The sequence below is a fragment of the Mesoplodon bidens genome (assembly GCF_964165515.1).
Source record: "Mesoplodon bidens genome assembly, chromosome: 1".
In the NCBI taxonomy this organism is placed as follows: domain Eukaryota; kingdom Metazoa; phylum Chordata; class Mammalia; order Artiodactyla; family Ziphiidae; genus Mesoplodon; species Mesoplodon bidens.
Window position 1 is genome coordinate 114,092,660 of NC_138176.1, and position 26,409 is coordinate 114,119,068.

The following is a 26,409-nucleotide window of genomic DNA, read 5'->3' on the forward strand; positions in this document are numbered from 1 at the left end:
CACACTGCATGCTCTATGGTGCCAGGCATCCTTCCCACCTTCTAACCCATATATCTCTTAATACATAATGGTTGCATAGGACAACTTAGCGTGTAAGCTTTTTGCTTATGGACACAGACAAAAAATATAAGGTTACAGACTCAGGATTGAGTCTACAAGCTTCCATCTCCAACACTACTCCAAACTGCTACTAACTCACTATTAAAACATAATTTCCTCAGTCAAGGAGAATCTATAGTTTATAAAGCATACAAGTAATTCTGATACACAGCTAGATTTAGAAACCAGTGTTTTAAGCAATATTTTTAATGTATCAATGAACCTGTTTTAAGGGGAAAAATAAAAAGTAAAAATCTATCACACTGTTCAGGTTATTTAATGAACTAACTACTTCATTGAGCAAATATTTACTGGGCATGAACCATGGCCCGGCAGTGTTCTAGGCACTAGGGATACAGTCGTGAAGAAAAAGACATGGTCCTTGCTCTCAAGTTGCTCACAATCTAGATGAAGACAGACAACATACAGATAAACTAAATAGTGTTTCTCACATAGTTCTTAGTACTCTGGGAGCAGGCAGCAGTGCAAAGAGATAGAAAGTGAAAGTGGTTACTCTTTTATGACAGCGGGCTTCTCTGAGGAGGTGACATTTGAGCAGAAACCTGAAGCAAAGGAAGCAGCAAGCCATGCATAAAAACAATATCAAAAAAAAAAAATAGAGGAAGGGAGAGCGGCTTACCTTAAACCGCTCAATTATTTAAAAACCTATTATATGATCTATGAGGATCATCTTTCCTTTCAAATAATGACAAAACCAAAAACAAAACAGCAGAGAGCAGGGGTGTTTGACTATATTCCAATAACTGGGGTGAATATTCTTTAGATTTTTTGTTTTAATCTAATGATTTTATTTTATTTTTAAATATTTATTTATTTATTTAGCTGTGTCGGGTCTTAGTTGCAGCATGTGGGATCTAGTTCCCTGACCAGTGATCGAACCCAGGCCCCCTACACTGGGAGCACAGAGTCCTAGCCACTGGACCACCAGGGAAGTCACTAATCTAATGATTTTAGATTACTGAAATAACTAAACAATGACTCCAAAGCTACTCTGATAGTATTTTTTTTAAACTGTAGGTAAAAATCTTTGGGACATACATGAACATTACTAGGAGAATCATGGTAATCCAACTAGTAGCATGGTTTCACGTGTTTTAAGAATTACATAAAATATAAAAACAGGTGGCACAGCGGTTAGGAATCTGCCTGCCAGTGCAGGGGACACGGGTTTGAGCCCTGGTCCGGGAAGATCTCACATGCCGCAGAGCAACTAAGCCCGTGCACCACAACTACTGAGCCTGCGCTCTAGAGCCCACGAGCCACAACTACTGAAGCCCATGAGCCTAGAGCCCATGCTCCGCAACAAGAGAAGCCACCACAGTGAGAAGCCTGCGTGCCACAATGAAGAGTAGTCCCCGCTCGCCACAACTAGAGAAAGCCCCCGTGCAGCAACGAAGACCCAACGCAGCCAAAAATTAATTAATTAATTTTAAAAATATAAAAACAACTAGTTACTTTAATATGTAATCCTAAAACTTTTAAAGGATGATTTTATGGAAATTTTTATAGGACACCTCTTCCACTTTTACGATTTAAGAAGCTATACTGAAAAATTAATTAACACTACTTATACTGATGACAGATAATAGAACACATCAATTTAATCATAGCAAGCAACCTCTACAATTGAGTAGTATTTTTTACTAAATACCTAAAGAGAAATATATATTCACAGAAATGATTTTTTAATCTGAAAACCTGTTAAATAAGCACTATCCAGAATATTTTAATAAAAGAATACATGAGAAGTTGGAAAGAAGTGACTCTAAGTGTTAAACACTCAAATATAATTAGATTGACAACGAAAAAGCAAATGAGAGCAGTCAGCCACATGAGTGCTCACCCAGGTACAACAGCTTGCTCTGATAAAACCGTTGCCAATTCTAAATATCATAATAGGGGTATCTATGAATTGCCCACTATCATATCGAAAAAACTTTGTTCAGATCTCTTAACAATTTCCTTGTTGAAACCATATAAAACATGGTAATAACACTCCCTCTCCCAGCATCTTCTCAATTTACCATACTATTGTAGAAGTGCCCTGTAATTCATTCCATTACAGACTGCATTAAAAACACAATTCTAGGTGAGAATCTTTAAAACAAATCTTCAGAAAGCAAACCATGCTAGATGCTTTAAAAATTCAGAAGAGCTTCTGCTGCCTGTTTTCAGTTATGCATGGTTGAACCCCAAATTCTTTTCTACCACCAGAAAATAACAATACCAAGGTAAAAGGTAAAGAGAGGCCAAATGAATGATTTAAGCCTACTCAACACAATTATTGGGCATATTCTCCTATAGATAAAAAATTTTGAGTCACGTCAATTATCTTCTGTTAAAAGAAGTGGTAGTTACTACTGAACCACCACTGCTTCCATTCCAGCAGACTCTTGGAAAGAGGGCTGTGGGGAAGTCAAATTAGAGTCCTCCACGATGTTGGAAGGTGTCTTTATGTTAGTTTGTTGAGACCTCCAACTAATTCGAGTGTGAACATTTCTATAACATGGTCACAGACCTGTAACTAAGTGGCTTGAATTAGAGGTCCATAGGAGGTGGGGTGTCACAATGGAAAGAAGACAGGTTTGGGATTCAGTCAGATCTGGGATTGAATCCTGTCTCAGCCTCTTGCTACTGTGTGATCTTGGGCAAGTTACTTTGTCTTTTTGAGACTCAGTTTCCCCACATATAAAATAATACACACCTATTAGGGTAGTTGTAAAGCTAAGAAATAATGTACTTAAGGCACTTAGCACAGGGCCTGGAACATCGGTTCTCAATAAACACCATTATGAATAATAAGATCCACATACAACATCCTGTGTCTTTAAGCTATAACTCTGACTGTAACTTCACTGATTTAAGGGTCTTAAAGGGGTTAAAGTTAAAATAATGTAATTACAATAGTTTCTTTTATTACCATCAAGTTCACAAAAGTGATCCTGTGAATCATCATATCTTGCCCAGTCAATGAAAGCTTCTCTGCTTTGATTACTATGGGAAGGAGGAATAAAAAAGAAAAAGGATTAAATCTGGAGTTGAAAACTTTAACACTGTATTCTAGTGTACTAAGAATAGATAATCTGAGATCACGTCTTTATTAATTAGATGGTGTTACAAATTCAGTTAGCAGTCACATGAAGGAATGATTAAAACAAGTTATACGAAAGACATATTTATTTCTGTGATTTATATTTCTTAACTATATTAAAACTATTTTAGCCCTAGTTCAATGATAACTACTTTGACCAGAAAACTAATTTACAAATATATATAAGACGTAGTTAAACACGAAATTCAGGCTGGTCTTTTTAGTTGACTTAGAAATTGTAGTTAACTATGTATTATTTTTTCCTAAAGTAGGAATTAAATTTACTTTCATAATTCTTTTAATTTAAATTGCTTCTCTACTTATACAACCCAAAATACTAAAAAATGCATTTCTAGGATCTTCCATCCAACATGCTATTCCCTAGTAACACCAATGTCACTTTCATCACAGTGTATCATTCATTTTACACATTACGTCACATTTAACAAAATCTAAGTTCCAGATTTCTTTTTTTAATAAATATATATTTTTTATTTATTTATTTTTGGCTGCATTGGGTCTTCATTGCTGTGTGCGGGCTTTCTCTAGTTGCGGCAAGCGGAGGCTACTCTTTGTTGTGGTGCATGGGCGTCTCAATGCGGTGGCTTCTCTTGTTGCAGAGCACAGGCTCTAGGTGCGTGGGCTTCAGTAGTTGTGCCTTGCGGGCTCAGTAGTTGTGGTGCACGGGCTTAGTTGCTCCGTGGCATGTGGGATCTTCCCAGACCAGGGCTCAAACCCGTGTCCCCTGCATTGGCAGGCAAATGCTTAACCACTGCACCACCAGGGAAGTCCTATCATCAAGATTTCTGACCTGGAGAACTGATGAAGGAACAACTGCACTCATTCAAATAAACTTTGACCTATATTCACTTTAACCTATATTCAGACATTCTGTCTTAAATACATGATGGTAGCATATATACCATCTTTATTCCCTACACTAAAGGAAACAAAATGACGTACCAAGTATAAATCAGGTATTCATAAATGTGGTACTGTCATAGCCAATAATTTATCTTGTATTTGAGAAGCTGCTGCATAGCATAATGACTGCAGGAAGTATATAAGGCTGGCCGCACTACAACAACTTTACCAATAAAAATTTCCAATTCAATTTACCATGGGATTCTGTTTCTCCAATGGGAATATATAATTAACTTCATAAAAGTTAATGGAAAATTTTATATCATAGGTGACTCAGTTGAAATATATGATGCCATAAAACAAGAATGCCTAAGTTCTAGTGAGAGCTAAAATGATAACTACAGTTATGTTTAATCAGATAAGTCTTCTGCTGAAAATAGTAAAGAACAAAGCAATTCTGATGTAAATGCCTATTTTCTTATGAGCAATATGACTAACTTAGAGGAACTTTTAGCACACTTACTTGATGCAGTTTTCTGGATTGTTTCATCTAACCCTTGCCTAAAGCCATGGTAGCAGAAAAGATATGGAATGTTAATCTAATGCTAACAGAGCTGGCCCAGTTTCGTATATAAACAAGTTATAAGGAACCTTAAAGGTCATCTAGTCCAGCTTTTCTAAAAGTCACTATGAAGATGGATGCCACGGTACTTACAGAAGAATCTCTTGGGCTTAACCTAGGGCTTTCTATCAAGACAGTGCTGTGAGTTAAAGTAGTCGTCTTTGAGGTGGGAAACAGGGACAGGAAGGGATGGGATGGAGGGGTTACACTGGGGCATGAGAAGACTTTGGGGAGTGTAGACATAACCATCTTGACCGTGCTGATTTTTGTGAATGCACACATGTCAAAACATCACACTGTACATTTTGAATAGGTGCAGTGTACTGTGTGTCAATTACACTTCCATAAAGCTGTTTAAAAATTACACTACCGACTGTCGGAGAAGTTGTGGAATGCGGAACTCCTGTACACTACTACTAGCGACAATGTATTTTGGTACAGTCATTTTGGAAAACCATTTGGCAGTTCTTAATTCCACTCCTAGGTATATTCTCCACAGAAATGCATACCAAATGTACCAGCAAATATCCACCTAACTATTTTGTGAAATGGCCAAGACATCCAGCATATTATTCAACATAATGTTGCATAAAATAAGCCAGATACAAAAGAATACACACTATATTATACCATGTATATAAATGGGCAAAACTAATCTTTACTAACATAACTCAAAATCATGATTAACTCTGGAAGGTGGTAATGGCTAGGAAAGTACATGATGTGATCTTCTGGGTAGCAAGTATATTGTTCTGGATGGTGGCTAATAGAGTTGGTTCACTTTGTAAAATTAAATTGGCCTTTATACTTAAGATTTGTATACTTTATTATGTGTGTGTTAAACTTAAAAGTTTAAAAAATTAATAACTTCAGTTTAACAACAAAAATCCATAAGCATTAAAAGACAAGCCCTAACAACCCATACAGGCAACAAAGAATTATTATCAGATTATATGAAGAATGCCTACAGAATAATTTTAAAATGCACCCCTTCCCCAATGGAGGAAAAGATAGCAAAGAATATTAACAGGCAATTTACCTCAAAATCTTATGATAACTTAAGGCCCAGTCCCTGGATCACTTCTCTATTTATATTCTCTCCTTGGTAATCTCACTCAGGTTTATGGTTTTTAAATATCACACATTCATTGAATGACTCCCGCATTTATCTCCAGCCCAGACCCTTCCCCTGAAAATGAGATTTGTATATCCAACTGCTTGCTGGACGTTTCACAGGCAGCTCAAACTTAACAAGTCCAAGGTTGAACTAAAATTTCCCATCAAACTTGCTCCTCCAGTAGGTGCCCCTAGTTCAATAAATGGCAGCTCCATTTTTTTTTTTTACAACCAAATCTTGTAATCATTCTTAGCTCCTGTCTGTTTTCATACCCTACATCCAATCCTTCAGCAAATACACTCTGCTCTACCTCCAAAATCTATCCAGAATCTGACCACCTCTCATTATTTCCACTGCCATCACCCCAGCCTAAACTAAACCACCATCACGTCTTACAAGGATTACTACAGTAACACATAAAGCAGGCTTCCACGACATAACACCTGGCTCCCTGACACACTCTCTCAAAATCCGCCAGTGGCTTTTCATTCCACTCAGTTTTAAAAGCAATATTCATAATAAGTGTCTTCAAGATGCTACAAGATCTCCACCCCACCTTACTCCCGCCCCCTCCCATCCCTAGCATCTTCTGATTTTGTCTTCCATTACTTTGTCCTTGTTCACTATACTCCAGCCACACTGGCCTTGTGCTTCCTCAAGCAGTCAAGGCAAGCTCTGGCCTCAGGGCCTTTTACTAACCATTATGCATGCCTGGAATACTGTTCCCCACCCCCTACCTGCCCAGGCAGCCATATTATGACTCAGGCCTTCATGAGCGCTTTGCCTGTTATCACTCTGGCCTTCTTGGACCAACAATTTAAAACAGTGCAACCACCTTCACCCCTAGCCCTCTCTCTCTCTTCCCTGCATCATTTTTCTGCCTGGCACTCATCATCATTTTATTACTTAGCACTAACTTTACTTGTTTCTTGCACATCTCTGCCTAGGATGAAGCTGCAGGAGGGCTGGAATTTGTTTCCCACTTACCCGCTATAATCCTAGAATAGCACCTGGCATATTGTAGGCATTCATTTGTTGAATGAATAAGAAACCGGAATGCCCAATAAACAAGAGGAAAAAATGCCCAAACTCACTAATAATCAACAAAATATAATTAAGGAAAAATGAGATACTATTTCACACTTATCAAACATTACCAATTTTTGGCAAGGATGTGGAGAACAAAGCAAGTTCTCAGTGATGGAGGCCATACATAGCTACACAAGTGTTTTAGAAAGCCATCAGGCTATATGAAGAACAGCTGCAAGAGGGCAAGCTTAGGGTCCAGCAATTTTATTTCCAGTGTATACAAAAAACATTATCAAGGATGCTCAAGGTGGCATAATTTGTGGAAGTAAAAAATTTGAAACAACCTAAATGGCCATCAGTAGGGGAATAGATAAGCAAAATATGGCATATTTATATGATGAAAACCATTTATCAGCTAAAAAAACATACAGATTTGTCTCATTCTAACATGGATATATCTAGAAAGCAAAATGTGCAGTGTAAAAAGAGTTGCAGAATGTTAATTATCACATTATATCATTTACATAAAGGAAAAATAAAATCATATACACAAACTATATATATATAAATTAAAAACAAAAACATGGACTTGGATACATACCAAATTCAGTTATCTATAAGGAAAGAGGGAAGAAAACAGGATTGGGGAATAAACATAGGGGATTTCAAATTCATCTTTGGCATTTCTCTTTTCTCATAAACATGGTAGAAAATGTTAACATTTATTCATTTGGAGTAGAGGATATATGGGTGTTTATTATACTATCCTTTCTACTTTTATATATTAGAATTTTTCATCAATAAATAAGATACATAAAACTACTAACTTTATTGTCTTTAACAATTATAGTACATAATTACAAATCTTAACAGGGAAATGAAAAAGAATTTCTGTCATATTCCCTTCCCCACTTACAACTACAGATCTGCTCAGTCATTTTATAACTGCATAATCTGAGACCACTTACAAATTACTCATGTTGGCCTTCAAAAGCAGGTTTGTACTTAGAGCAAATAAAGTCAACAGAAAAAAAAATCTATGAAACCTTAACAGTTATGTTAATAGAAACCTTTATCATTCAAAATGTAACATATAGATTGAATTACTATTTTAAAAACTCAGAGATTCAAGTTCCTTTTCCCATAATAATCAGGAAGAACGGACCCATAAACCCTGCTAAATGAGAAATCACCTAAATTTTTCCTTTTTAATAGTCATTATTGATGACTTAGACGTTTAAGAATGAATCAGCTAAGAGGAAGCAAAGCTATCATGAAATTTAGGATAAAGAATAACTTTTTCCTTTCAAAGATTAGTTAAAACTTTAATGTTTAATCAAAAACACAAGAAAAACCAAAAATTTCTATCATAAATAAACAAGGGAATATTTTCTTAATACTACTAAAATGAAATATACCTTAATGTGCTGTTAATTGCTCCCAGTTTACTAGCTTGTTCACAATCTTCTAATTCTTTGGTATTGTTTGCCACTTTCAAGTACTGAAAAGAAATTCATAATATGTAAGTTTAGTAGCAATTATTACCTTTGTCTTTATTTCAGGTTCCATTGGCAGAAGAGTCAGTTTATCAATGATGATGTATACTAAATATAGATACATCCTATTATCAGAATCCCTAACACATGGAAGAAATGCAAATGAAAATGTGTCACAAATTTCCACCTAATAAATAAGCAAAGACATTAAAAATGTAGCAATTGGGCTTCCCTGGTGGTGGAGTGGTTGAGAGCCCGCCTGCCGATGCAGGGGACATGGGTTCGTGCCCTGGTCCGGGAAGATCCCACATGCCGCAGAGCGGCTGGGCCCGTGAGCCATGGCTGCAGAGCCTGCGCGTCTGGAGCCTGTGCTCCGCAGCGGGAGAAGCCACAACAGTGGGAGGCCCGTGTACCGCAAAAAAAAAAAAAAAAAAAAAAAAAGTAGCAATTTGCATTGGTATGTTGGTGATGATGTGAAATGAGAAGACCCTCTTGGGAAAGTAATTTAACAATATTTATGTAGAGCTGTAAATATGAATAAACCCTTGAGCCAGCAGTCCCACTGCTGAATCCATATCCAGAGCAACATTTAAAAACAAAAACAAAAACCACTTTAGAAAGTTATTTGGTACTCTCCTGTAATGTTGAGATAGGCACCCCCTTTGGCCCAGAAATCTTACTTCTAAATATAGACCTAGAGAAACTGTTACATATGTGCACAATTCGACGAAAGACAAAGATGCCAGTGCGTCATTGTTTGTGATAGCAAAAACCTGAAAACAATTGAAATGTCCATCAACAGAGGAATGGCTATTCACACAATTATACAAATATCTATACAACTGAATATTTTGCAGCTATTAAAATTAACAAAATCTACATATATTAGCAGAGACAAAATTTCAAAAGCACAATACTACGTAAAAATATAAAGTAAAAAAAATGTTTTTAACTTGAAGAAATACAAAATATAATATTAAAAATTGTTTTAAATTTTGTATAACAGATCTATATATTATTTGTGGACACATGTATAATACAATATAAAAAGAAAAAGTATCACAGAAGGATAGACATCAACTTCAGCAAAGTGGCTAGCTCTAGGGAGGGAGGAAATATAATGGGATTGGGAAGGAGTTCAGAAGGGATTTCAATTGTCTTTCTACTATTTGTTGTAGATCTGAAATAAAAATAAATAAAAGAGGGAGTGCAAACAAAAGACTGCAAAGGTAGAGAACACAAGAAAATGAAGAGAGGATGCACAGGGAAGCAGAGAGAGAGGGTAGGATGATCTTTATTACATATGTATGATAGTGAAAAGTTAGAAACACAGTTATTTAAAAACATATGAATGGCCAAGTAGATTATGACATACCCCATAAGAGGAAAAGGATATCTTTTAATGCCATTGAAAATTACTATGCTAAAAATATCTTGATAATTGTTTACTCTATACAAAATAATCCTGAATATGACTGAAATAGTTGAAAACAGCTGAAACAGAAGAGTAAAAATACATGCCTGACAAAATGCCTGTTGATTAGGTAAACTGACATTGACTACAGTACTTTATAGTTATTCTAGAAGTTCTAAAAACACAACTAAAGTATTTCAAAAGAAGCTATATAGTTTAATTGTAAAGAATACACTACACCTCACTGCTTGCTACAAAATTAAGGATTTGGGATTCTCAGACAAAAATGTGTCCATTCCCAACTAACTATATCATGGTTCTCTTCAGCAACTACACCAAGCAGTAAGGGGCAAGTTTCACTATGTAAAGCAGAAATATTTAATGAAGAAAAGTGACTCACCTTATTAGAACTCCCAGCTTTAATTCCAACTGGAATTTTACTCTTAAAAGAAGAACAAAAACAAAAACTTAGAAAATGATATTTATATTTTTGAGATTTCTTCATGAATTATTAATGCCACTGTTCTAATTCAAAGGCTATTTTAGTCCATGAGGAGAAAATATACATTCATTCAAATTCTGTTTTCATACTACCTCCTGAGGTGAAAGGTAAACAACTATCCCAATTTACAGACTTGTAAAGCACAGTATAGAAAACTGAAACAAAGAGTGTCAAAATCAGCTCTAATAACTCTCAATGCAGTAATTAATAGCTTACATAATTTTTAGGTTTAAAAAAAAAACCTAGCGAAATCACTTTTTCCATAAATTTTCTTTCCACAGAAACAACTTTTTAAAAATTAAAAATTATTTGAAATATATTATGCTTAATTTAAATTTCTGCTCTAAGTTAATATTTGAAATTTAGATACTTTTGAATTAATACTAGAAAGCAAGAGTAAGTTCTTTGCCAGACCTGTGGTTGCCAAGGGGAAGTGGGGGTGGGGGAAGGATGGACTGGGAGTTTGGGGTTAGCAGATGCAAATGATTATATATAGGATGGATAAACAACAAGGTCCTACTGTACAGCACAGGGAACTATATTCAATATCCTGTGAAAAAACAAAATGGAAAAGAATATGAAAAAGCATATATACGTATAACTGAGTCACTTTGCTGTGCAGCAGAAATCAACAACATGGTGGATCAACCACACTTCAATAAGATTAAAAAAAAAAAAGTTTCCTTGGCTCATATGATTAACCTAGGGTTTACCAGTCTAGGTAATCTAGGGTTTACCAATGTAAGAACTTCATGTAGGTCTTTCTTTTCTGTAAAACCAATAATTAGTTTCAGGCTTAAATAAATCTATGAATTATTACAACTGGTTTATCAAACACAATCTTAAGCAAAAATCATATCTGAAAGCAGGCAATCCCAGGTTGATCCTCTGATCAACCCAGGGAACTGATTTCCAACATTTGAATCTATGGGCTATCAAATTAACTGCAAATTACCCATTAAAACGTTTTCATGTTTCACAGATAAAGTTTAGTCAAATACTCAGAATAAATATTTTTCTGTCAGGCTGAAGAATGTAAGTAATAATGATAAGAAATTTCCCCCCAATATCATATAGTTAAAACGTTACTTGCTGCCAATACTTTATCATCTCAGTGTTTTCTAGCACCACTAACAGAAGGCAGAAGAGGGAAAAGTATAAAACTCAAGTCAAAAGTAGCAGTTACAGTTATCAGACCCTGAACTTAAAATATGGAATACTTATTAAAATGCCCTCTCATTAATGTTGCCCTCTAACAAGTATAATATGCTAAAACCAAAGTACTAGCAGCTTTTTAAAAGGTTTGATGCTGAATGCAGTAACTTGACTTAAGCAAATCTTAATACAGGCTATTGAGAAATATGGGAATAGGCACCACAGATGATCATCATGAATAACACAAAAATCACAAAAAAGAATTATTAAAAGTAATGATAGGGGACTTTCCTGGTGGTCCAATAGTTAAGAATCCGCCTTGCAATGCAGGGGGTGCCGGTTCGATCCCTGGTTGAGGAACTAAGATCCCACATGCCTCAGGGCAACTAAACCTGTGCGCCACAGCTATGGAGCCTGCGCTCTAGAGCCCGCAAGCCATAGCTACTGAGCCTGCGTGCCCCAACTAAGACCCGAGGCAGCCAAGTAAATAAATATTTTTTAAAAAGTAATGAGGGCTTCCCTGGTGGCGCAGTGGTTGAGAGCCCGCCTGCCGATGCAGGGGACACAGGTTCATGCCCTGTTCCGGGAAGATCCCACATGCCGCAGAGCGGCTGGGCCCATGAGCCATGCCCGCTGAGCCTGCGCGTACGGTGTGCTCCGCAACGGGAGAGGCCACAACAGTGAGAGGCCCGCATACCGAAAAAAATAATAATAATAAATAAAAAGTAATGATAAATGTAAAGTTAGTAACTAAAATCAAACATAAAATAAACCTACTTGTTGCCACTAACAATATGAAGCAATCTGCAAATTACAAAATTAAGTGAGTCTCACGATTAAATTAGACTTCAAGTTATAGAATGTAAATTTTAACTCTGTATCATGACAAGTTTGGGTTCAATATGAAACGACTACTGAATTTTCCCCAGAGAGAGAAATACAAATATCCTCACATTAGTTGAAAGAACCAACATAAAGGGATAGTTTTTTTTTTTTTTTTTTTTTTTTTTTTTTTTTTTTTTTTTTTGCGGTACGCGGGCCTCTCACTGTTGTGGCCTCTCCCGTTGCGGAGCACAGGCTCCGGACGCGCAGGCCGAGCGGCCATGGCTCATGGGCCCAGCCACTCCGCGGCATGTGGGATCCTCCCGGACCGGGGCACGAACCCCCGTCCCCTGCACCGGCAGGCGGACTCTCAACCACTGCGCCACCACGGAAGCCCAAGGGATAGTTTTTATCTCTGGAAAGAAAGGAAAGAGAACGACACTGGGAAGGGAATAGACAGAAATTTTTAAATACTTATGTTAGATTTCTTATGTTGGGGATTTACATGCAAATAAACACCTTCATTTATTCTTATTAGAAATTTAAGACTACAGAGGATAATCCACTGTAGAAGATAAATAACTGATTATTTTAACATAAAAACAACTTAGAGGGCTTCCCTGGTGGCGCAGTGGTTGAGAGTCTGCCTGCTGATGCAGGGGACACGGGTTCGTGCCCCGGTCCGGGAAGATCCCACATGCCGCGGAGCGGCTTGGCCCGAGCCATGGCCACTGAGCCTGCGCGTCCGGAGCCTGTGCTCTGCAACGGGAGACGCTACAACAGTGAGAGGCCCGCGTACCGCAAAAAAAAAAAACAAAAAAAAACAACTTAGAAACACATATTGTGCAAAACCAAGTAACTCACAACTGAGCGATAAAAAGGCAACTCAATTTAAAAATGGGCAAAGGGGCTTCCCTGGTGGCGCAGTGGTTGAGAGTCCGCCTGCCAATGCAGGGGACACGGGTTCGTGCCCCAGTCTGGGAAGATCCCACATGCTGCGGAGCGGCTGGGCCCGTGAGCCATGGCCGCTGAGCCTGCGCGTCCGGAGCCTGTGCTCCGCAATGGGAGAGGCCACAACAGTGAGAGGCCCACATACTGAAAAAAAAAAAAAAAAAAAAAAAAAAAAAAAAATGGGCAAAGGATTTGAATAGACATTTTTCTGACAAATATATACAAATGGCCAATAAGCACCTGAAAAGATGCTTGATATCAGGGAAATGCAAATCAAAACCAAAATGAGATGCCATTTGTAAGCATGGCTAAAATAAAAGACAAGACAGTGTTAAGTGTTGACAAGTACATAGAGAAACTGGAACCATCATACATACATTGCTAGAGGCAATGTAAAATTGTACAGCACAATGGTAAGAGTTTGGCAGTTCCTCAAGAGTTAAAGTTACTATATGATCTAGCAATTTCACTCCAAAGTATACTTGAGAATTGAAAACATATGTCCACACAAATATTTGTGCCTGGATACTTATTCATTATTCATAGTAGCCAAAAAGTAGAAACAACCCAAATGTCCATCAACTGATGAATAAAAAAGATGAGGTATATCCATACAATGGAATATTATTCAGCAATAGAATGAAGTACTGATACATGCTACAACATGGATGGACCTTTAAGACATTATGCGAAGCAAAAGAAGCCAGTCACAAATGACCATATATTGCATGATTTTATTCACATGAAGTGTCCATAATAGGCAAATTCATAGAGACAGAGAGTGGATTAGTGGTTTCCAGCAGGAGGAGGGAGTAGGAAACAGGGTGACCACTAATGGGCAGGGGTTTCTTTTTGGGGTGATGAAAACGCATTACAAGTAGATAGTGATGATGGTTGCACAATTCTGTAATACACTAAAACTCAATGAATTGTGCACATTAGAATGAGTGAATTTTACGGTATGTGAATTATGTCTCAATAAAGCTGTTATAAAAAAACATAATGATGGTAACGATATATATTGACATAAACATATAATAAATAAAGAAAAAGCTCTCATTTGCAGTAAAATGCCAACTAATAAATGTAGAAGAAATGGAATCAGAAAATCACTATTTGACAACTATCATATAAATAATTAATTCAGGCGAGAATCATCAATGGATGCTAAAACTTATGATGTCAAAAATATGATAGGGCTTCCCTGGTGGTGCAGTGGTTGAGAGCCCGCCTGCCAATGCAGGGGACACAGGTTCGTGCCCTGGTCCGGGAAGATCCCACATGCCACGGAGCGGCTGGGCCCGTGAGCCATGGCCGCTGAGCCTGAGCGTCCGGAGCCTGTGCTCCGCAACGGGAGAGGCCACAGCAGTGAGAGGCCCGTGTACTGCAAAAAAAAAAAAAAAAAAAAAAGATAAAAAATGAGATATTTTCATGGTCTCAAAACATTTTCCCACTTTATCATGAAGAAATATGGCAAACACCACCATAACCACATGATCAAGATGACATCATGTGCCTCCTGATATGGCATTGAGAAGGACACATCACTTCTATGGTGTACCTGCCCAAAGTGCATGACCTTAATCTAATAATTAGGAAAGACCAGGAAAACCCCAAATAAGGGGGATTCTACAAAATAACTGGTGTATTTTAAGGAAGGAAGGGAGGAGAAAAGGAAGGAAGGGTGGGAGGGAGTTCATTAAAGTCAAGACAACGAAAGACAAAGAAATACTGAGGGACTCTTCCAGATTTAAAGAAGGCTAAAGAGATGTGACATCCAAATGCAAGGCACGATTCTGGATCAGAAAGTTTGTTGCTGCTGCTCTGAAAACACCTTATTAAGTCAACTGGCAATGTGTGCTTAAGGTCTATAGAGTAGGCTTTGGTATTGCAGAAATGTTAATTTCCTGATTTTGCTAATTATGCTGTGGTTAATAATCCTGTTTTTAAAGAAATACACAATGGAGTATTTAGGGGTAAAAGATCATCATGTTGGTTACGTACCTAAATGGTTCAAAAAATAATAATATTAATATATACATATAGAGGGAATAATAAAACAAACTTGATAAACATTAACATTTGGGGAATCTGAATAAAAAGTATATAGGAATCGTTTGTACTATTCTTGCAACTTTTCTGTACATCTGAAATTATTTCAAATTAAAAAGTTAAAACATTTTATTCTTAAAGGAAAACGTAAATAATTTTTTAAAAATTTTCCGTTTAGAAATGATATTGGTTCAGATGTTTTTTTCCTGTTTTTAAAGGCAAAAAACTAGACTTACTGGTTAGGTAAGAAAAGCAAAAAGTAAAATGGAAATAACTAATTACTGTTGAAGAGGAATATAATTAATTATGCTAGATGTCAAAAAACGAAGTCTAAAATGTAGCTTTCCCTTACTAACAAGTACAGCCCTTTTCCCCCCACCCAATGCAACAAGACCAAGGGAAGATCTAACTCCAAGCCTTGAATTTCCCAAGTTTTTGCACTCTAATTCCCACTCTAAATTTGAAACTTAAGGTCCAGTAGCACTTTCTTTGCCCATGAAACAAGATGCAGATTCAATAAAGCATGAAATAAGAGCCAACTGCAGATCCAGTCCTAGAACAGGCCTCCATTTTAGAATCAGACTATATTTCCACATCCAGTCACCAACACCACTGGATACAAGACTGTCTACAAACCCATTTTGGTGGCAAGTACAGAATAAATCTTCTGTAATCTGGTTAAAAAGAAGAGAGCTGAGACCATATGAATTCGATGACAAGTCCAAATGCTTTGACATTAGCCTAAAATGCACAGTTCGTGCTTATCTAAAAGTCTAAGAGAAAGCATTTCTTTTCTCAATTTTTAAAAAATTGATTTTACCTCTGGACAAGGCTCTACATGACAGTCTTTTATTGAACAATGGCCATCTTCTGCCCAGAAAGGACACGGTCGCTTCAGGTTGACCTTGAGAGAAAGAATGAATGAGCATTAGTCAGCGTGTGTCACAGTCCTGCAGTGCTAAGTATCACTGTGCTGGGCTCCAGGGACCCAGTGGTGAAGGAAAAGCATCCTATCCTGAGGCATCTATATAGCTCAGAAGTTAAAATGACTGAAGTTTTTCAGACATCCCACGTATAATACTTATTTTTATTTATTTATTTATTTATTTTGCTTTATAACAAATTTAATCAGTTATACATATACATATGTTCCCATATCCCCTCCCTTTTGCGTCTCCCTCCTACCCTCCCTATCCCACCCCTCCAGGCGGTCACAAAGCACCGAGCTGATCTCCCTGTGCTATGCGGCTGCTTCCCACTAGCTATCTACCTTACGTTTGGTAGTGTATATATGTCCATGACGCTCTTTCACTTTGTCACAGCTTACCCTTCCCCCTCCCCATATCCTCAAGTCCATTCTCTAGTAGGTCTGTGTCTTTATTCCTGTCTTACCCCTATGTTCTTCATGACATTTTTTTTCTTAAATTCCATATAAAGAAGATGTGGCACATATATACAATGGAATATTACTCAGCCATAAAAAGTAATGAAATTGAGCTATTTGTAATGAGGTGGATGGACCTAGAGTCTGTCATACAGAGTGAAGTAAGTCAGAAAGAGAAAGACAAATACTGTATGCTGACACATATATATGGAATACTTATTTTTAAAAACAAATGGGGCTTCCCTGGTGGCGCAGTGGTTGAGAGTCCGCCTGCCGATGCAGGGGACACGGGTTCGTGCCCCGGTCCGGGAAGATCCCACATGCCGCGGAGCGGCTGGGCCCGTGAGCCATGGCCGTTGGGCCTGCGCGTCCGGAGCCTGTGCTCCGCAACGGGAGAGGCCACAACAGTGAGAGGCCCGCATACAGCAAAAAAAATAAATAAATAAAAAATAAATTAAAAAAAAATAAAAACAAATGACTGCTATTAGTCCTCTGACACTTCAAAAAGGAATAAAGTCCAAGCACACTGCTCATCTGCAGAGCCTGAAAAGCATTTCAGGACACTCTAATGTCTCCTAGCCCCTTACCATCACCTCACTGACTGAGTTCTCCCAGGCACCCACTCACTTAACAGATGTGCCCTGAGCACCCACTATGCATCAGGCACTGTGCAGGCTCTAGGGGAAAAAGAGGCAGAAAAAGCGCTTTTCCCCTGCAACTTACAGTTTCCTGGAGGGAACAGGAATTATATATTTGCATGTTGATTTAATTACAAATTGTTGCAAGTGCTACAAAGGAAAATCCAGAGTTCTGTGATGGAAAATAACGGGGCTGGTGGATGCAGGTCTCTGAGGAGGTAGTGTTTTAAGCTGGCGGAAGCGTGTGTGTGGAAAGGTGAGAAGGCGCTGACTTAGTTTAGCTGACTTTTAGTGGGGAAGGCGGAGGGTGACAGGGAATGAGGGTAGAGATAGACAAGATCATGCAGGACATTGTACCACGCTACAAACTCTGGACTTTCATATTCTAAACCTAACAGGAAGACGGTAATTCAATAGGACATCTACATGCGTTGCCCAAGCCAAAAATCAAAGTTTTATTCTTGTTTCCTCCCTTTTTTATCCACTGCAAATAATTCATTACTCGCTTCTCACCAACTCTTCTGTCACCACCTGCCCCTGCCCGACTACTGCGAGTCTCCCTACTCCTACCATCATCTATTCTCTGCACAGTAGCCATAATCATCTCTTTGAACCAACTCAGAGCATACCAATCCCTGCTCAAAACCATCCCGTGGCTTCCTCTCACCTTCAGAGTAAATCCACAGGCACTCCATCGCCTGGTCTCCTGCCCACCTGTCTGACCTATTTCCTCCCAAAGTCCTCCAGGCACAATGGCCTTGCTAGAGACACATCAGCTCCTTCCTGTCTCAGGGCCTTTACCGTGGCTGTTCTCTGTGCGTGCTGGTGGCTCCTCCAGGTCTTTTATGGCTCAATCCCCTCACCTCCTCCAGGGCTCTCTCAAATATCACCTCAGCAGAGAGACCTTTCTGACCAGACTCTCTCAAGTAGTGCTCGATACGCACCGCACACGCTGTTCTACATGCTTTTATAGCACTTCTCACTACTTGAATATTATTTATTGTCTGCACCCCTGACTGTAAGGATGGGGATTTTGCCTGATTCATTATTTTATCCCAGTGCCTAGCACACATAATAGACACCTCAGTAAATCCATGCTAGGTGAAGTAAATAATAACCAGATTACAAGCAAGAGGCAAACATAGGTAGAGACTGGCAACATGAGGAGAGAGTGGTCAACCGTACCTGCGGGGCCTCAGGAAGGCTCCTTGGTAACACGTAAAATGGGTGTGACTAGAAGTTTCCTAGAGGAAGAGATTTCTAGACATAGGGATCCGGATGTCTAAAGGCAAAGAAGCTTAAGATCGCCTGGCACGCTTGTGAATTGCAGGTTCCCCTGAGCCCCTGGCTTGTAAATCCACCTCCTCCCTGGCATCTCCACAGGACACACACAGGCACCTCAAACTTATTATCACCTCCCAAACTGTGCTCTATCCTCTAGTAATTCTTGCCATCTCAGTAAACAGCAACTCCATTATTCTAGTTCTTCAGGCCAAAATCATGGCATCATCCTTGACTCTTCTCTTTCTCACCCCACATACGATACCTCTGAAAAACAGCTCAGTTCAAAATCCAATTCAATGGCTGAGAACGCCTTCCGTGGGCTCGTTCCCTAGTTTCCTGCCCCTTCTGTTGTTCCTCAAATACATGAGGCACACCATTGTCTCGGGGCCTTTGCTCTTGCTGTTCCCTCTGCCTAGAATGTTCTTTCTCCAGATATCCACATGGCTTGCTTTCTCATTCCCTTTAGGTCTTCCTCACATGCCACCTTCTCGGTTTGCTTAGGTTGCTAAATTTTAGGCTAATTTGTTACGTAGCAATAGATAACTAATACACAGTGTTAAGGAGTGTGTTGTGATAGATGCTGCAACACACTACACAGGTCACCCTTCAGGAAGGAAAGGCTCTTACCCCAGCCCTGGAAACACTGCAGCCAAAGAGAGCCACTTTGTCCAAGGTGGCACCACCCCTTCCTACAATGCCCTTTATTCAATGACTGGTGTAAGGATATAAAGGCCTAAACATCCCCCTGAAGTAAGGACAGCTCTGGGGGGTTAACCCCTCTTAAGAACTACCCCTCCCAAAGGGTCACGTGAGGTTTCTCTGAGGCTGCATCACAGCTTTACTTCTCCCTTTGCCCAGTCCTGATGTCCTCCCTTCCTTTTCCTTCCCTGTGTTGTTGGTTCCAAGAGTTGTCCCTAATTAACCTCTTGGACACTAATCACTGTCTCAGAGTCAGCTTCCCAGGGAACTTAACCTGTGACAACTTGTCCGGCTCCAGAAGAAAACTACATGTATTTTTATTGGGTTCACATTAAATTTATATATTAACTTGGGGGAGAATTAACATCTTTATGCTATGAAAGACATCTGTCCATTTGATCGAGACTAGTTTTATGTCTTTTAGGAGTGTTTAGAAGCGTTCTTCCTTTAGATTTTGCACATTTCTTGATACATTTATTCCTATATATTTTATCTTTTTTTTGCTAATGGAAATGGGAATTTCTTCTCCATTATATCTTCTAACTTGTTATTTTTTGTATTTATGCAGATATTGATTTTTCAGTATTAAATTTATAACCTACTATCTTAATGCATTTTTAATTATTTGTGTTCATTTAATAATTTAGAGTTTTCTAGGTCTACTTTGTCATTTATAAATGGAGATAGCTTTATTTAATCTTTAAAAATTTTTATGCCTCTAGTTGTTTTTTCTTGTTTGACTATACTGGCCACTTTGGTCCAACAGTAAAGGAGATAGTAGGTACCCCCCAGCCATGGTTCCTGACCTAAGGGAGAATTGCTCTAGTGTTTCCCCAGAAGTAAGGTGCTGGCAGTGCTGATGTTAGGGTTGAAATTATCATGTTAAGGAAGTATCCGTCATTCTTACTTTGTCAACGTTTTAAAAAATCAGGAATGTGTACTGAATCTTGTTGAAGACCTAAAAGCCTCATCTTCACATTCTTGAAATGAAATCCACTTGGCCATGATATATATATTTTACTTCTGGTAACATGCTCAAAACGTAGGCATCATCTTTGAGATCACTTTTACCCTCACACCTTACATTCAATCCATCAGAAGAGCTTGCTGTGTTACCTTTCATATATGGCACTAATTTGATCATTTTTCACCTTTTCCAACTCTACTAGCCTATTCCAAATCCATATCATCTTTCAGCTGGACTACTGCAATAGCCTCAGAAGTGCTTTCTCTGTTTCCTGCCTCACACCCATACAGTCTCTTTTGTACAAATTCCTTCAATAGCTTCTTATCACCCTTTGGATCCAAAAGCCTTACTGTGGTTAAAAAAAAAAAAAAACTACAGGGCCTTATTAAGTCATTGTTTAATTCTCAAATTTTGATTTAAATGCTTAGATGAAAGCATAGGGGTTTTCTTGTTTGTTTGTTTGTTTTTGGCCACCCCAAGTGGCTTGCAGGATCTTAGTTCCCCGACCAGGGATCGAACCCAGCCCTTGGCAGGGAGAGCACGGAGTCCCAACCACTGGACCACCAGGGAATTCCCTTTTTTTTTTTTTTTTTTTTTAATCTGGCCCCTACCTACCTCTCCAACTCTCCCTCTCATTCACCTTCCTCCAGATATACTGGTCTTCAAACACTCTGTACCGTTATACCTGTAGTTCAACTCCCCTTCCCTGGAATGTTCTTTCTCCAGATCTTGTCATGGGTGACTCCTTCACATTACGTAGGTCTTTGCTCAAGTGGCACAGCAGGAATGTCTTCCTTTCCTGACCACCTTCTTTAAAATAGGGCTACCTACCTTCCCCATTCCCATTATCCTCTATCTCCAACTTTTATTTTTCTCCGTGTAATTTCCTATGATTATAAAGTAAATGCTATTTTATTGTTTACTTGTTTATCGTCTGTCTCCCTAATCATATAAAAAGTTTCATAAGGTGAGAGGCTTTGTTTTATTCACTACTGTATCCACAGCACCTAGAATACACTCTGCTACAGAGTAATTATTCGATAAATACTTGGCAAGTAAAGGAATGTAACGGATAGTAGAAGAGAGAAAATATAAATACAAGCTACAGCAGCCAAGTGACCAGTTGATAGAGGTAGACTGTTACTTCTACCTGTATTTCCTTGCTTGCTGAATCATAAGCATGTATGTGTGTATAAAATTAACCTCGGGCTTCTCTGGTGGCGCAGTGGTTGAGAGTCCGCCTACCGATGCAGGGGACACGGGTTCGTGCCCCGGTCCGGGAAGATCCCACATGCTGTGGAGCGGCTGGGCCCGTGAGCCATGGCCGCTGGGCCTGTGCGTCCGGAGCCTGTGCTCCGCAACGGGAGAGGCCACAACAGTGAGAGGCCCACGTACCGCAAAAAATAAAAATAATAAATAATAAATAAATAAAATTAACCCCTTCTCTTAGCTTTCCTCTTCCACCACTGATGTACGCTACGTCAAATTTCCTTTTTTTTTTTAAATCATAGGTTGACAGAACTACAAGAAGAGCAGATAGCACCCACATATCCTAGACTTGAAGCTAACTGGATTAATTAGATCATTGCATTACCCTCCTTTGGGAAAAGGTATGAATATATTCCAGTTACATACACAGTAATTTCATTATGTTGGTTGGAACATTTTTTAAATTGCATGTATGACGATGAATTGTATGTTGGCTATAGCCAATGACCACATTGTTATTTTTGCCTACTCAACCTTCATTTTTCCTCCTTCTATAACGTCCCCTAATTTCCCTTGGAGAAACAATATGCAAATGCAAATAGGACTATTAACCAAACTGTCCTTTGGTCAAGTGGTGGGGTTATATGACCCTGCCTAGACCAATTTAGACCCTCTCTCCCAGAAATCTGACTCTTGTGTAATATTTTTTTTTTTTTTTTTTTTTTTTTTTTTTTTTTGCGGTAGGCGGGCCTCTCACTGTTGTGGCCTCTCCCCTTGCAGAGCACAGGCTCCGGATGCGCAGGCTCAGCAGCCATGGCTCACGGGCCCAGCCGCTCTGCGGCATGTGGGATCTTCCCAGACCGGGGCACGAACCCGTGTCCCCTGCATCGGCAGGCGGACTCTCAACCACTGCGCCACCAGGGAAGCCCACTCTTGTGTAATATTAAAATATGGGAAAATGGTTAATATGATCCAAAATTTTGGCAGTATCATGAAGAGAATGGCCATTAGTTCCTGCTATAATTTCTGTCTTTTCTGAAATATGCTTCTTCAGCTTATCTTTCAATTTTGTGAGCTGCTCCACACCTTTTCTTAATAAAACTTCTGTTTTGTTTGTAAGCCAACAAAAGTACCCTACCTTAGGATACCTAAACCATTGTTTACTCTCTGGAAAATGTGGATAATGTTGACCTAACAGGATTTCAGTATAAAGATTCAATGAGATATTCATTCATTTATTCAAATATTTGAGTGCCTACTATTGACCAGACATATGGGGATACAGAAACAGAAGATATAATCCCAAAAGGCAGGAGTGAAAGAGTGAGGGCCATGACATATTGAGTGGACATGTGATCTGGACGTTCTGTGAAGGGATGGTCTTTGATAGAAGGAACACTTCCTTCACTGTAGTAGACGGAACCATATGAAACTGGCAACATTCAACCATTCTGACCTCTAAAAGCAACAGTTTCATATGGTCAAGCCTAGCAGTAGAAAGGAAGCAAGAGAAAGCAGTTACAAATGCACAGACTTATAGACACAGGAGTGGGAATTTGAAGAAGCTATTGGAACCTGTGTTGTTAGTATGTAAAATGTCTAGAATGTTAGACAATAATTTGCTTAGGTATAGATTTCTTTTTGAAATAAGTTTATGGAAACTGTATTCCTAAAGGATTTTGTATAGAGGAGAAACATTCACTTTTTTGTATATTCTTGGGGCTGATGGGAAAAGAGGATGGGTTCCCAAATCTTTAGGTCTTGACTTTCTTATCTTTCTGCACAACTTACATTATTTGGGAAGTTTTATTTTTTAACCTTCAAAAATATTTAAAGGACTGGAGACTTCCCTGGTGGCGCAGTGGTTAAGAATCCACCTGCCAATGCAGGGGACACGGATTTGATCCCTGACCTGGGAAGATCCCACACGCCGAGGGGCAACTAAGCCCATGTGCCACAACTACTGAGCCTGCACTCTAGAGCCCGTGAGCCACAACTACTGAGCCCGCAAGCCACAACTACTGAGCCCAAGTGCCACTAGTGAAGCCCGTGCACCTAGAGCCCGTGCTCCGCAGAGAGAAGCCACCGCAGTAAGAAGCCTGTGCACCGCAACGAAGAGTAGCCCCTGCTCGCAGCAACTAGAGAAAGCCTGCACACAGCAACGAAGACCCAACGCGGCCAAAAATAAATACATAAATAAATGTATAAAAAATATTTAAAGGACTAAGATAACCTATACAGTAACAGGATAAAAAAGGAAATCATGCTTACTTTTTAAAATAAACTAAAAATGAAAATCAAAGAAATTATAAACCCAACCAAATACTGGGAGCAAGAACACAACAGCAGCTTTTAAACCATTGTTCTTTTGAATTTGTGTTATTGCTACTGCCTTTAAACTACCATTGGTTATTTTGAAACGGTCCAGAGTGGACTACTGTTAGACTGAAGAACCAATGCTGCAGTCTTACTATGGACGGTGTTCTGCTTCGATCCTCAGGCTGCTCTGCCACCTGTCACAGTGAGCTACCCAACAAATGCTGCTGTGGAACCGTGTACCACTAACAACGACAGCACACGACAATGCCATCAGCACAACTCAGAGCCTGGGTAGGTGTGTCTAGATGACAGAACCTAGGTTACAAGGGAGGCTGATAAAATAAGTCCTGGGCATTTTCACCTTCTATAGAGGAAGGAGTCTCTGCCTCAAAACCCAAATTGAACAATGAGAAATTCCCCAAACATAGGAAGGGAGTTCAGATTCTTAGGGTTCAAAAAGACTAATAGGTTTTCACTGCAATACTTAATACATTCCAGTGATAAAGGATACACACAGGGTGCTGAGAAGAATAGAAATGGGTTTCCAAAAGAGTTGCAAGAGTCGCACCTGTAGAGAGCTATGTAAAAATCTTTAGTACCAATGGAATCTGAAATTATAACCATACCTTGTAATAACGGAAATAGTCTCGTTCTTGCAGCTTTTTTATTTTGGGGAAGATTTTGAAGGTGTTGAAGTTATCGATGCTATCAACATCACACAAGCAGTCATCCAGGACACCGGTGACCTAGGGAGAAACAGGTATATAATTGAAAAGATGTAAACTACTGATGTTTCGATCTTAACAAATGTGTACTATTACATAAAAAGATAAATTATGCATTCAACTTAGCTAGTATTTGCTGATTAAGATATACAACATTTAAAGCAGTCACTTTTTTACAATGGTCAATTAAATAAAAAGCAATAGAAGGATTAGATATACCCACTCTGAAGAACTAAACATTCTTGTTCAGCGGTCAAAAAGAAAGCTATTGAATGCTTTCTCCCTTGACTAAACATATATAAAATCCAAACAGTCATTGGAATGCTAAGGCAACTTCTTCCAAGATTAACCTAGAAATCACAGGCTGTAATAATATTGCTGTAGTAACTCTGTCTTTCTTTTAGACTGCCATTTATGGAACACTTATGTGACAGGCATGATGCTAAGACCACTACATATGTTAACTCATTTATTCTTTAAATACCCTAAGAAATGGTATTATTATCCTCATTTTACATGAAAGGAAATTAAGGCTTAGCAAGGTTAAAATAATTTTTCCAAAGTAGACATGAGACTTAAGTCACAAGTCTATTGCACTTTAAAATCTATGCTTTTATCCACTACTCAAAGTATACATTAATCAAAGAAGAGAAATTGATATTTACAAAGTGAGTTCAGAGTCTAAAAATTCCACAAAACATTCTTCAGCTAAATTGAAAAATGGGACTCATTAACATGCACAACTTGGATGAATCTTTATGGAATTAAGCTGAGTGAAAAAGCACCAATTCCAAAAGGTTACATACTATATGATTTCATTCATATAACATTTTTTTAATAACTTTATTTTATTTTATTTATTTTATTTTTGGCTGCGTTGTGTCTTCGTTGCCATGCACGGGCTTCCTCTAGTTGCGGTAAGCGGGGGCTACTCTTCGTTGCGGTGAGCAGGCTTCTCATTGCGGTGGCTTCTCTTGTTGTGGAGCATGGGCTCTAGGCACGCGGGCTCAGGAGTTGTGGCTCGTGGGCTCTAGAGCGCAGGCTCAGTAGTTGTGGCGCACGGGCTCTAAGTGCAGGCTCAGTAGTTGTGGCACACGGGCTTAATTGCTCCGTGGTATGTGGGATCTTCCCAGACCAGGGCTTGAATCGATGTCCCCTGCATTGGCAGGAAGATTCTTAACCAATGAGCCATCAGGGAAGCCCGATACAACATTTTTGAAATGAAAAAAGTTTAGAAATGGAGAACAGCTTACTGGTTGCCAGCGCTTAGGGACTGGAGAAGGGGATGGGAGCTTGATGGGGGGAATAAGGTAGGAAGGAGATAGGTGTGGTTATAAAAGGGCAACAGAAAGGATCCTTGCAGTAATGAAATTTTTCAGTATCTTGACTGGTGGTGGACACACAAACCTATACATGTGATAAAAGAGTACAGAACTAATCCATAGGTACACAAATGAAACAAGTAAAACAGATACACGTGATTGTATCAATGTCTATGTCCTATTTATAATATTATACTATATGTTTACAAAATGTTACCATTGGAAAAAACTAGATAAAGGGTAAATGACATTTTTATGTATTATTTCTCACAACTGCATGGAACCTACAATTATCCCAATTAAAATTAAAATTAAAAAAAAGGGACTCAGCCTGTTAAAGGTTATTCATGTGATCCACAAGAGGAATATATGCGAAGAATGATCAAAAAATGGAAACTTCCCAGTTGTTTCTGTCTCGCACTCTTTCCCTAGGAGTATAAAAGTGTCGCCAAACTCCCTACAACATAAAGAGTTAGAACTATATTATCTTGAGATAAAGAAAAGGAATCATTATCACTAATTGTGGCTCTGAAGTTCTACTATGCTTTGCTATCCCACTTACTAAGATCCTGTCACTGACTCCACCAAATTTCATTCCATTGCTCTGAGCTTACTGCTTACAAAACT

At 38.8% G+C, this 26,409-nt stretch overlaps 1 protein-coding gene across 3 annotated transcripts in view; it reads right to left on the reverse strand.

Annotated features, from left to right (window-relative positions):
- The window catches only part of ERO1B (endoplasmic reticulum oxidoreductase 1 beta), a 66,810-nt gene that overhangs the window by 30,086 nt on the left and 10,315 nt on the right, over window positions 1-26,409 (reverse strand). For all 3 annotated transcript variants that reach the window (XM_081225659.1, XM_081225658.1, XM_081225657.1), the window contains exons 2-6: window positions 24,362-24,481; window positions 16,056-16,139; window positions 10,154-10,195; window positions 8,262-8,344; window positions 3,041-3,114 (exon numbers count right to left, since the gene is read on the reverse strand). In XM_081225659.1, the coding sequence (XP_081081785.1) occupies window positions 3,041-3,114; window positions 8,262-8,344; window positions 10,154-10,195; window positions 16,056-16,139; window positions 24,362-24,481 (403 nt within the window). The remainder of the gene's footprint in view (window positions 1-3,040; window positions 3,115-8,261; window positions 8,345-10,153; window positions 10,196-16,055; window positions 16,140-24,361; window positions 24,482-26,409) is intronic.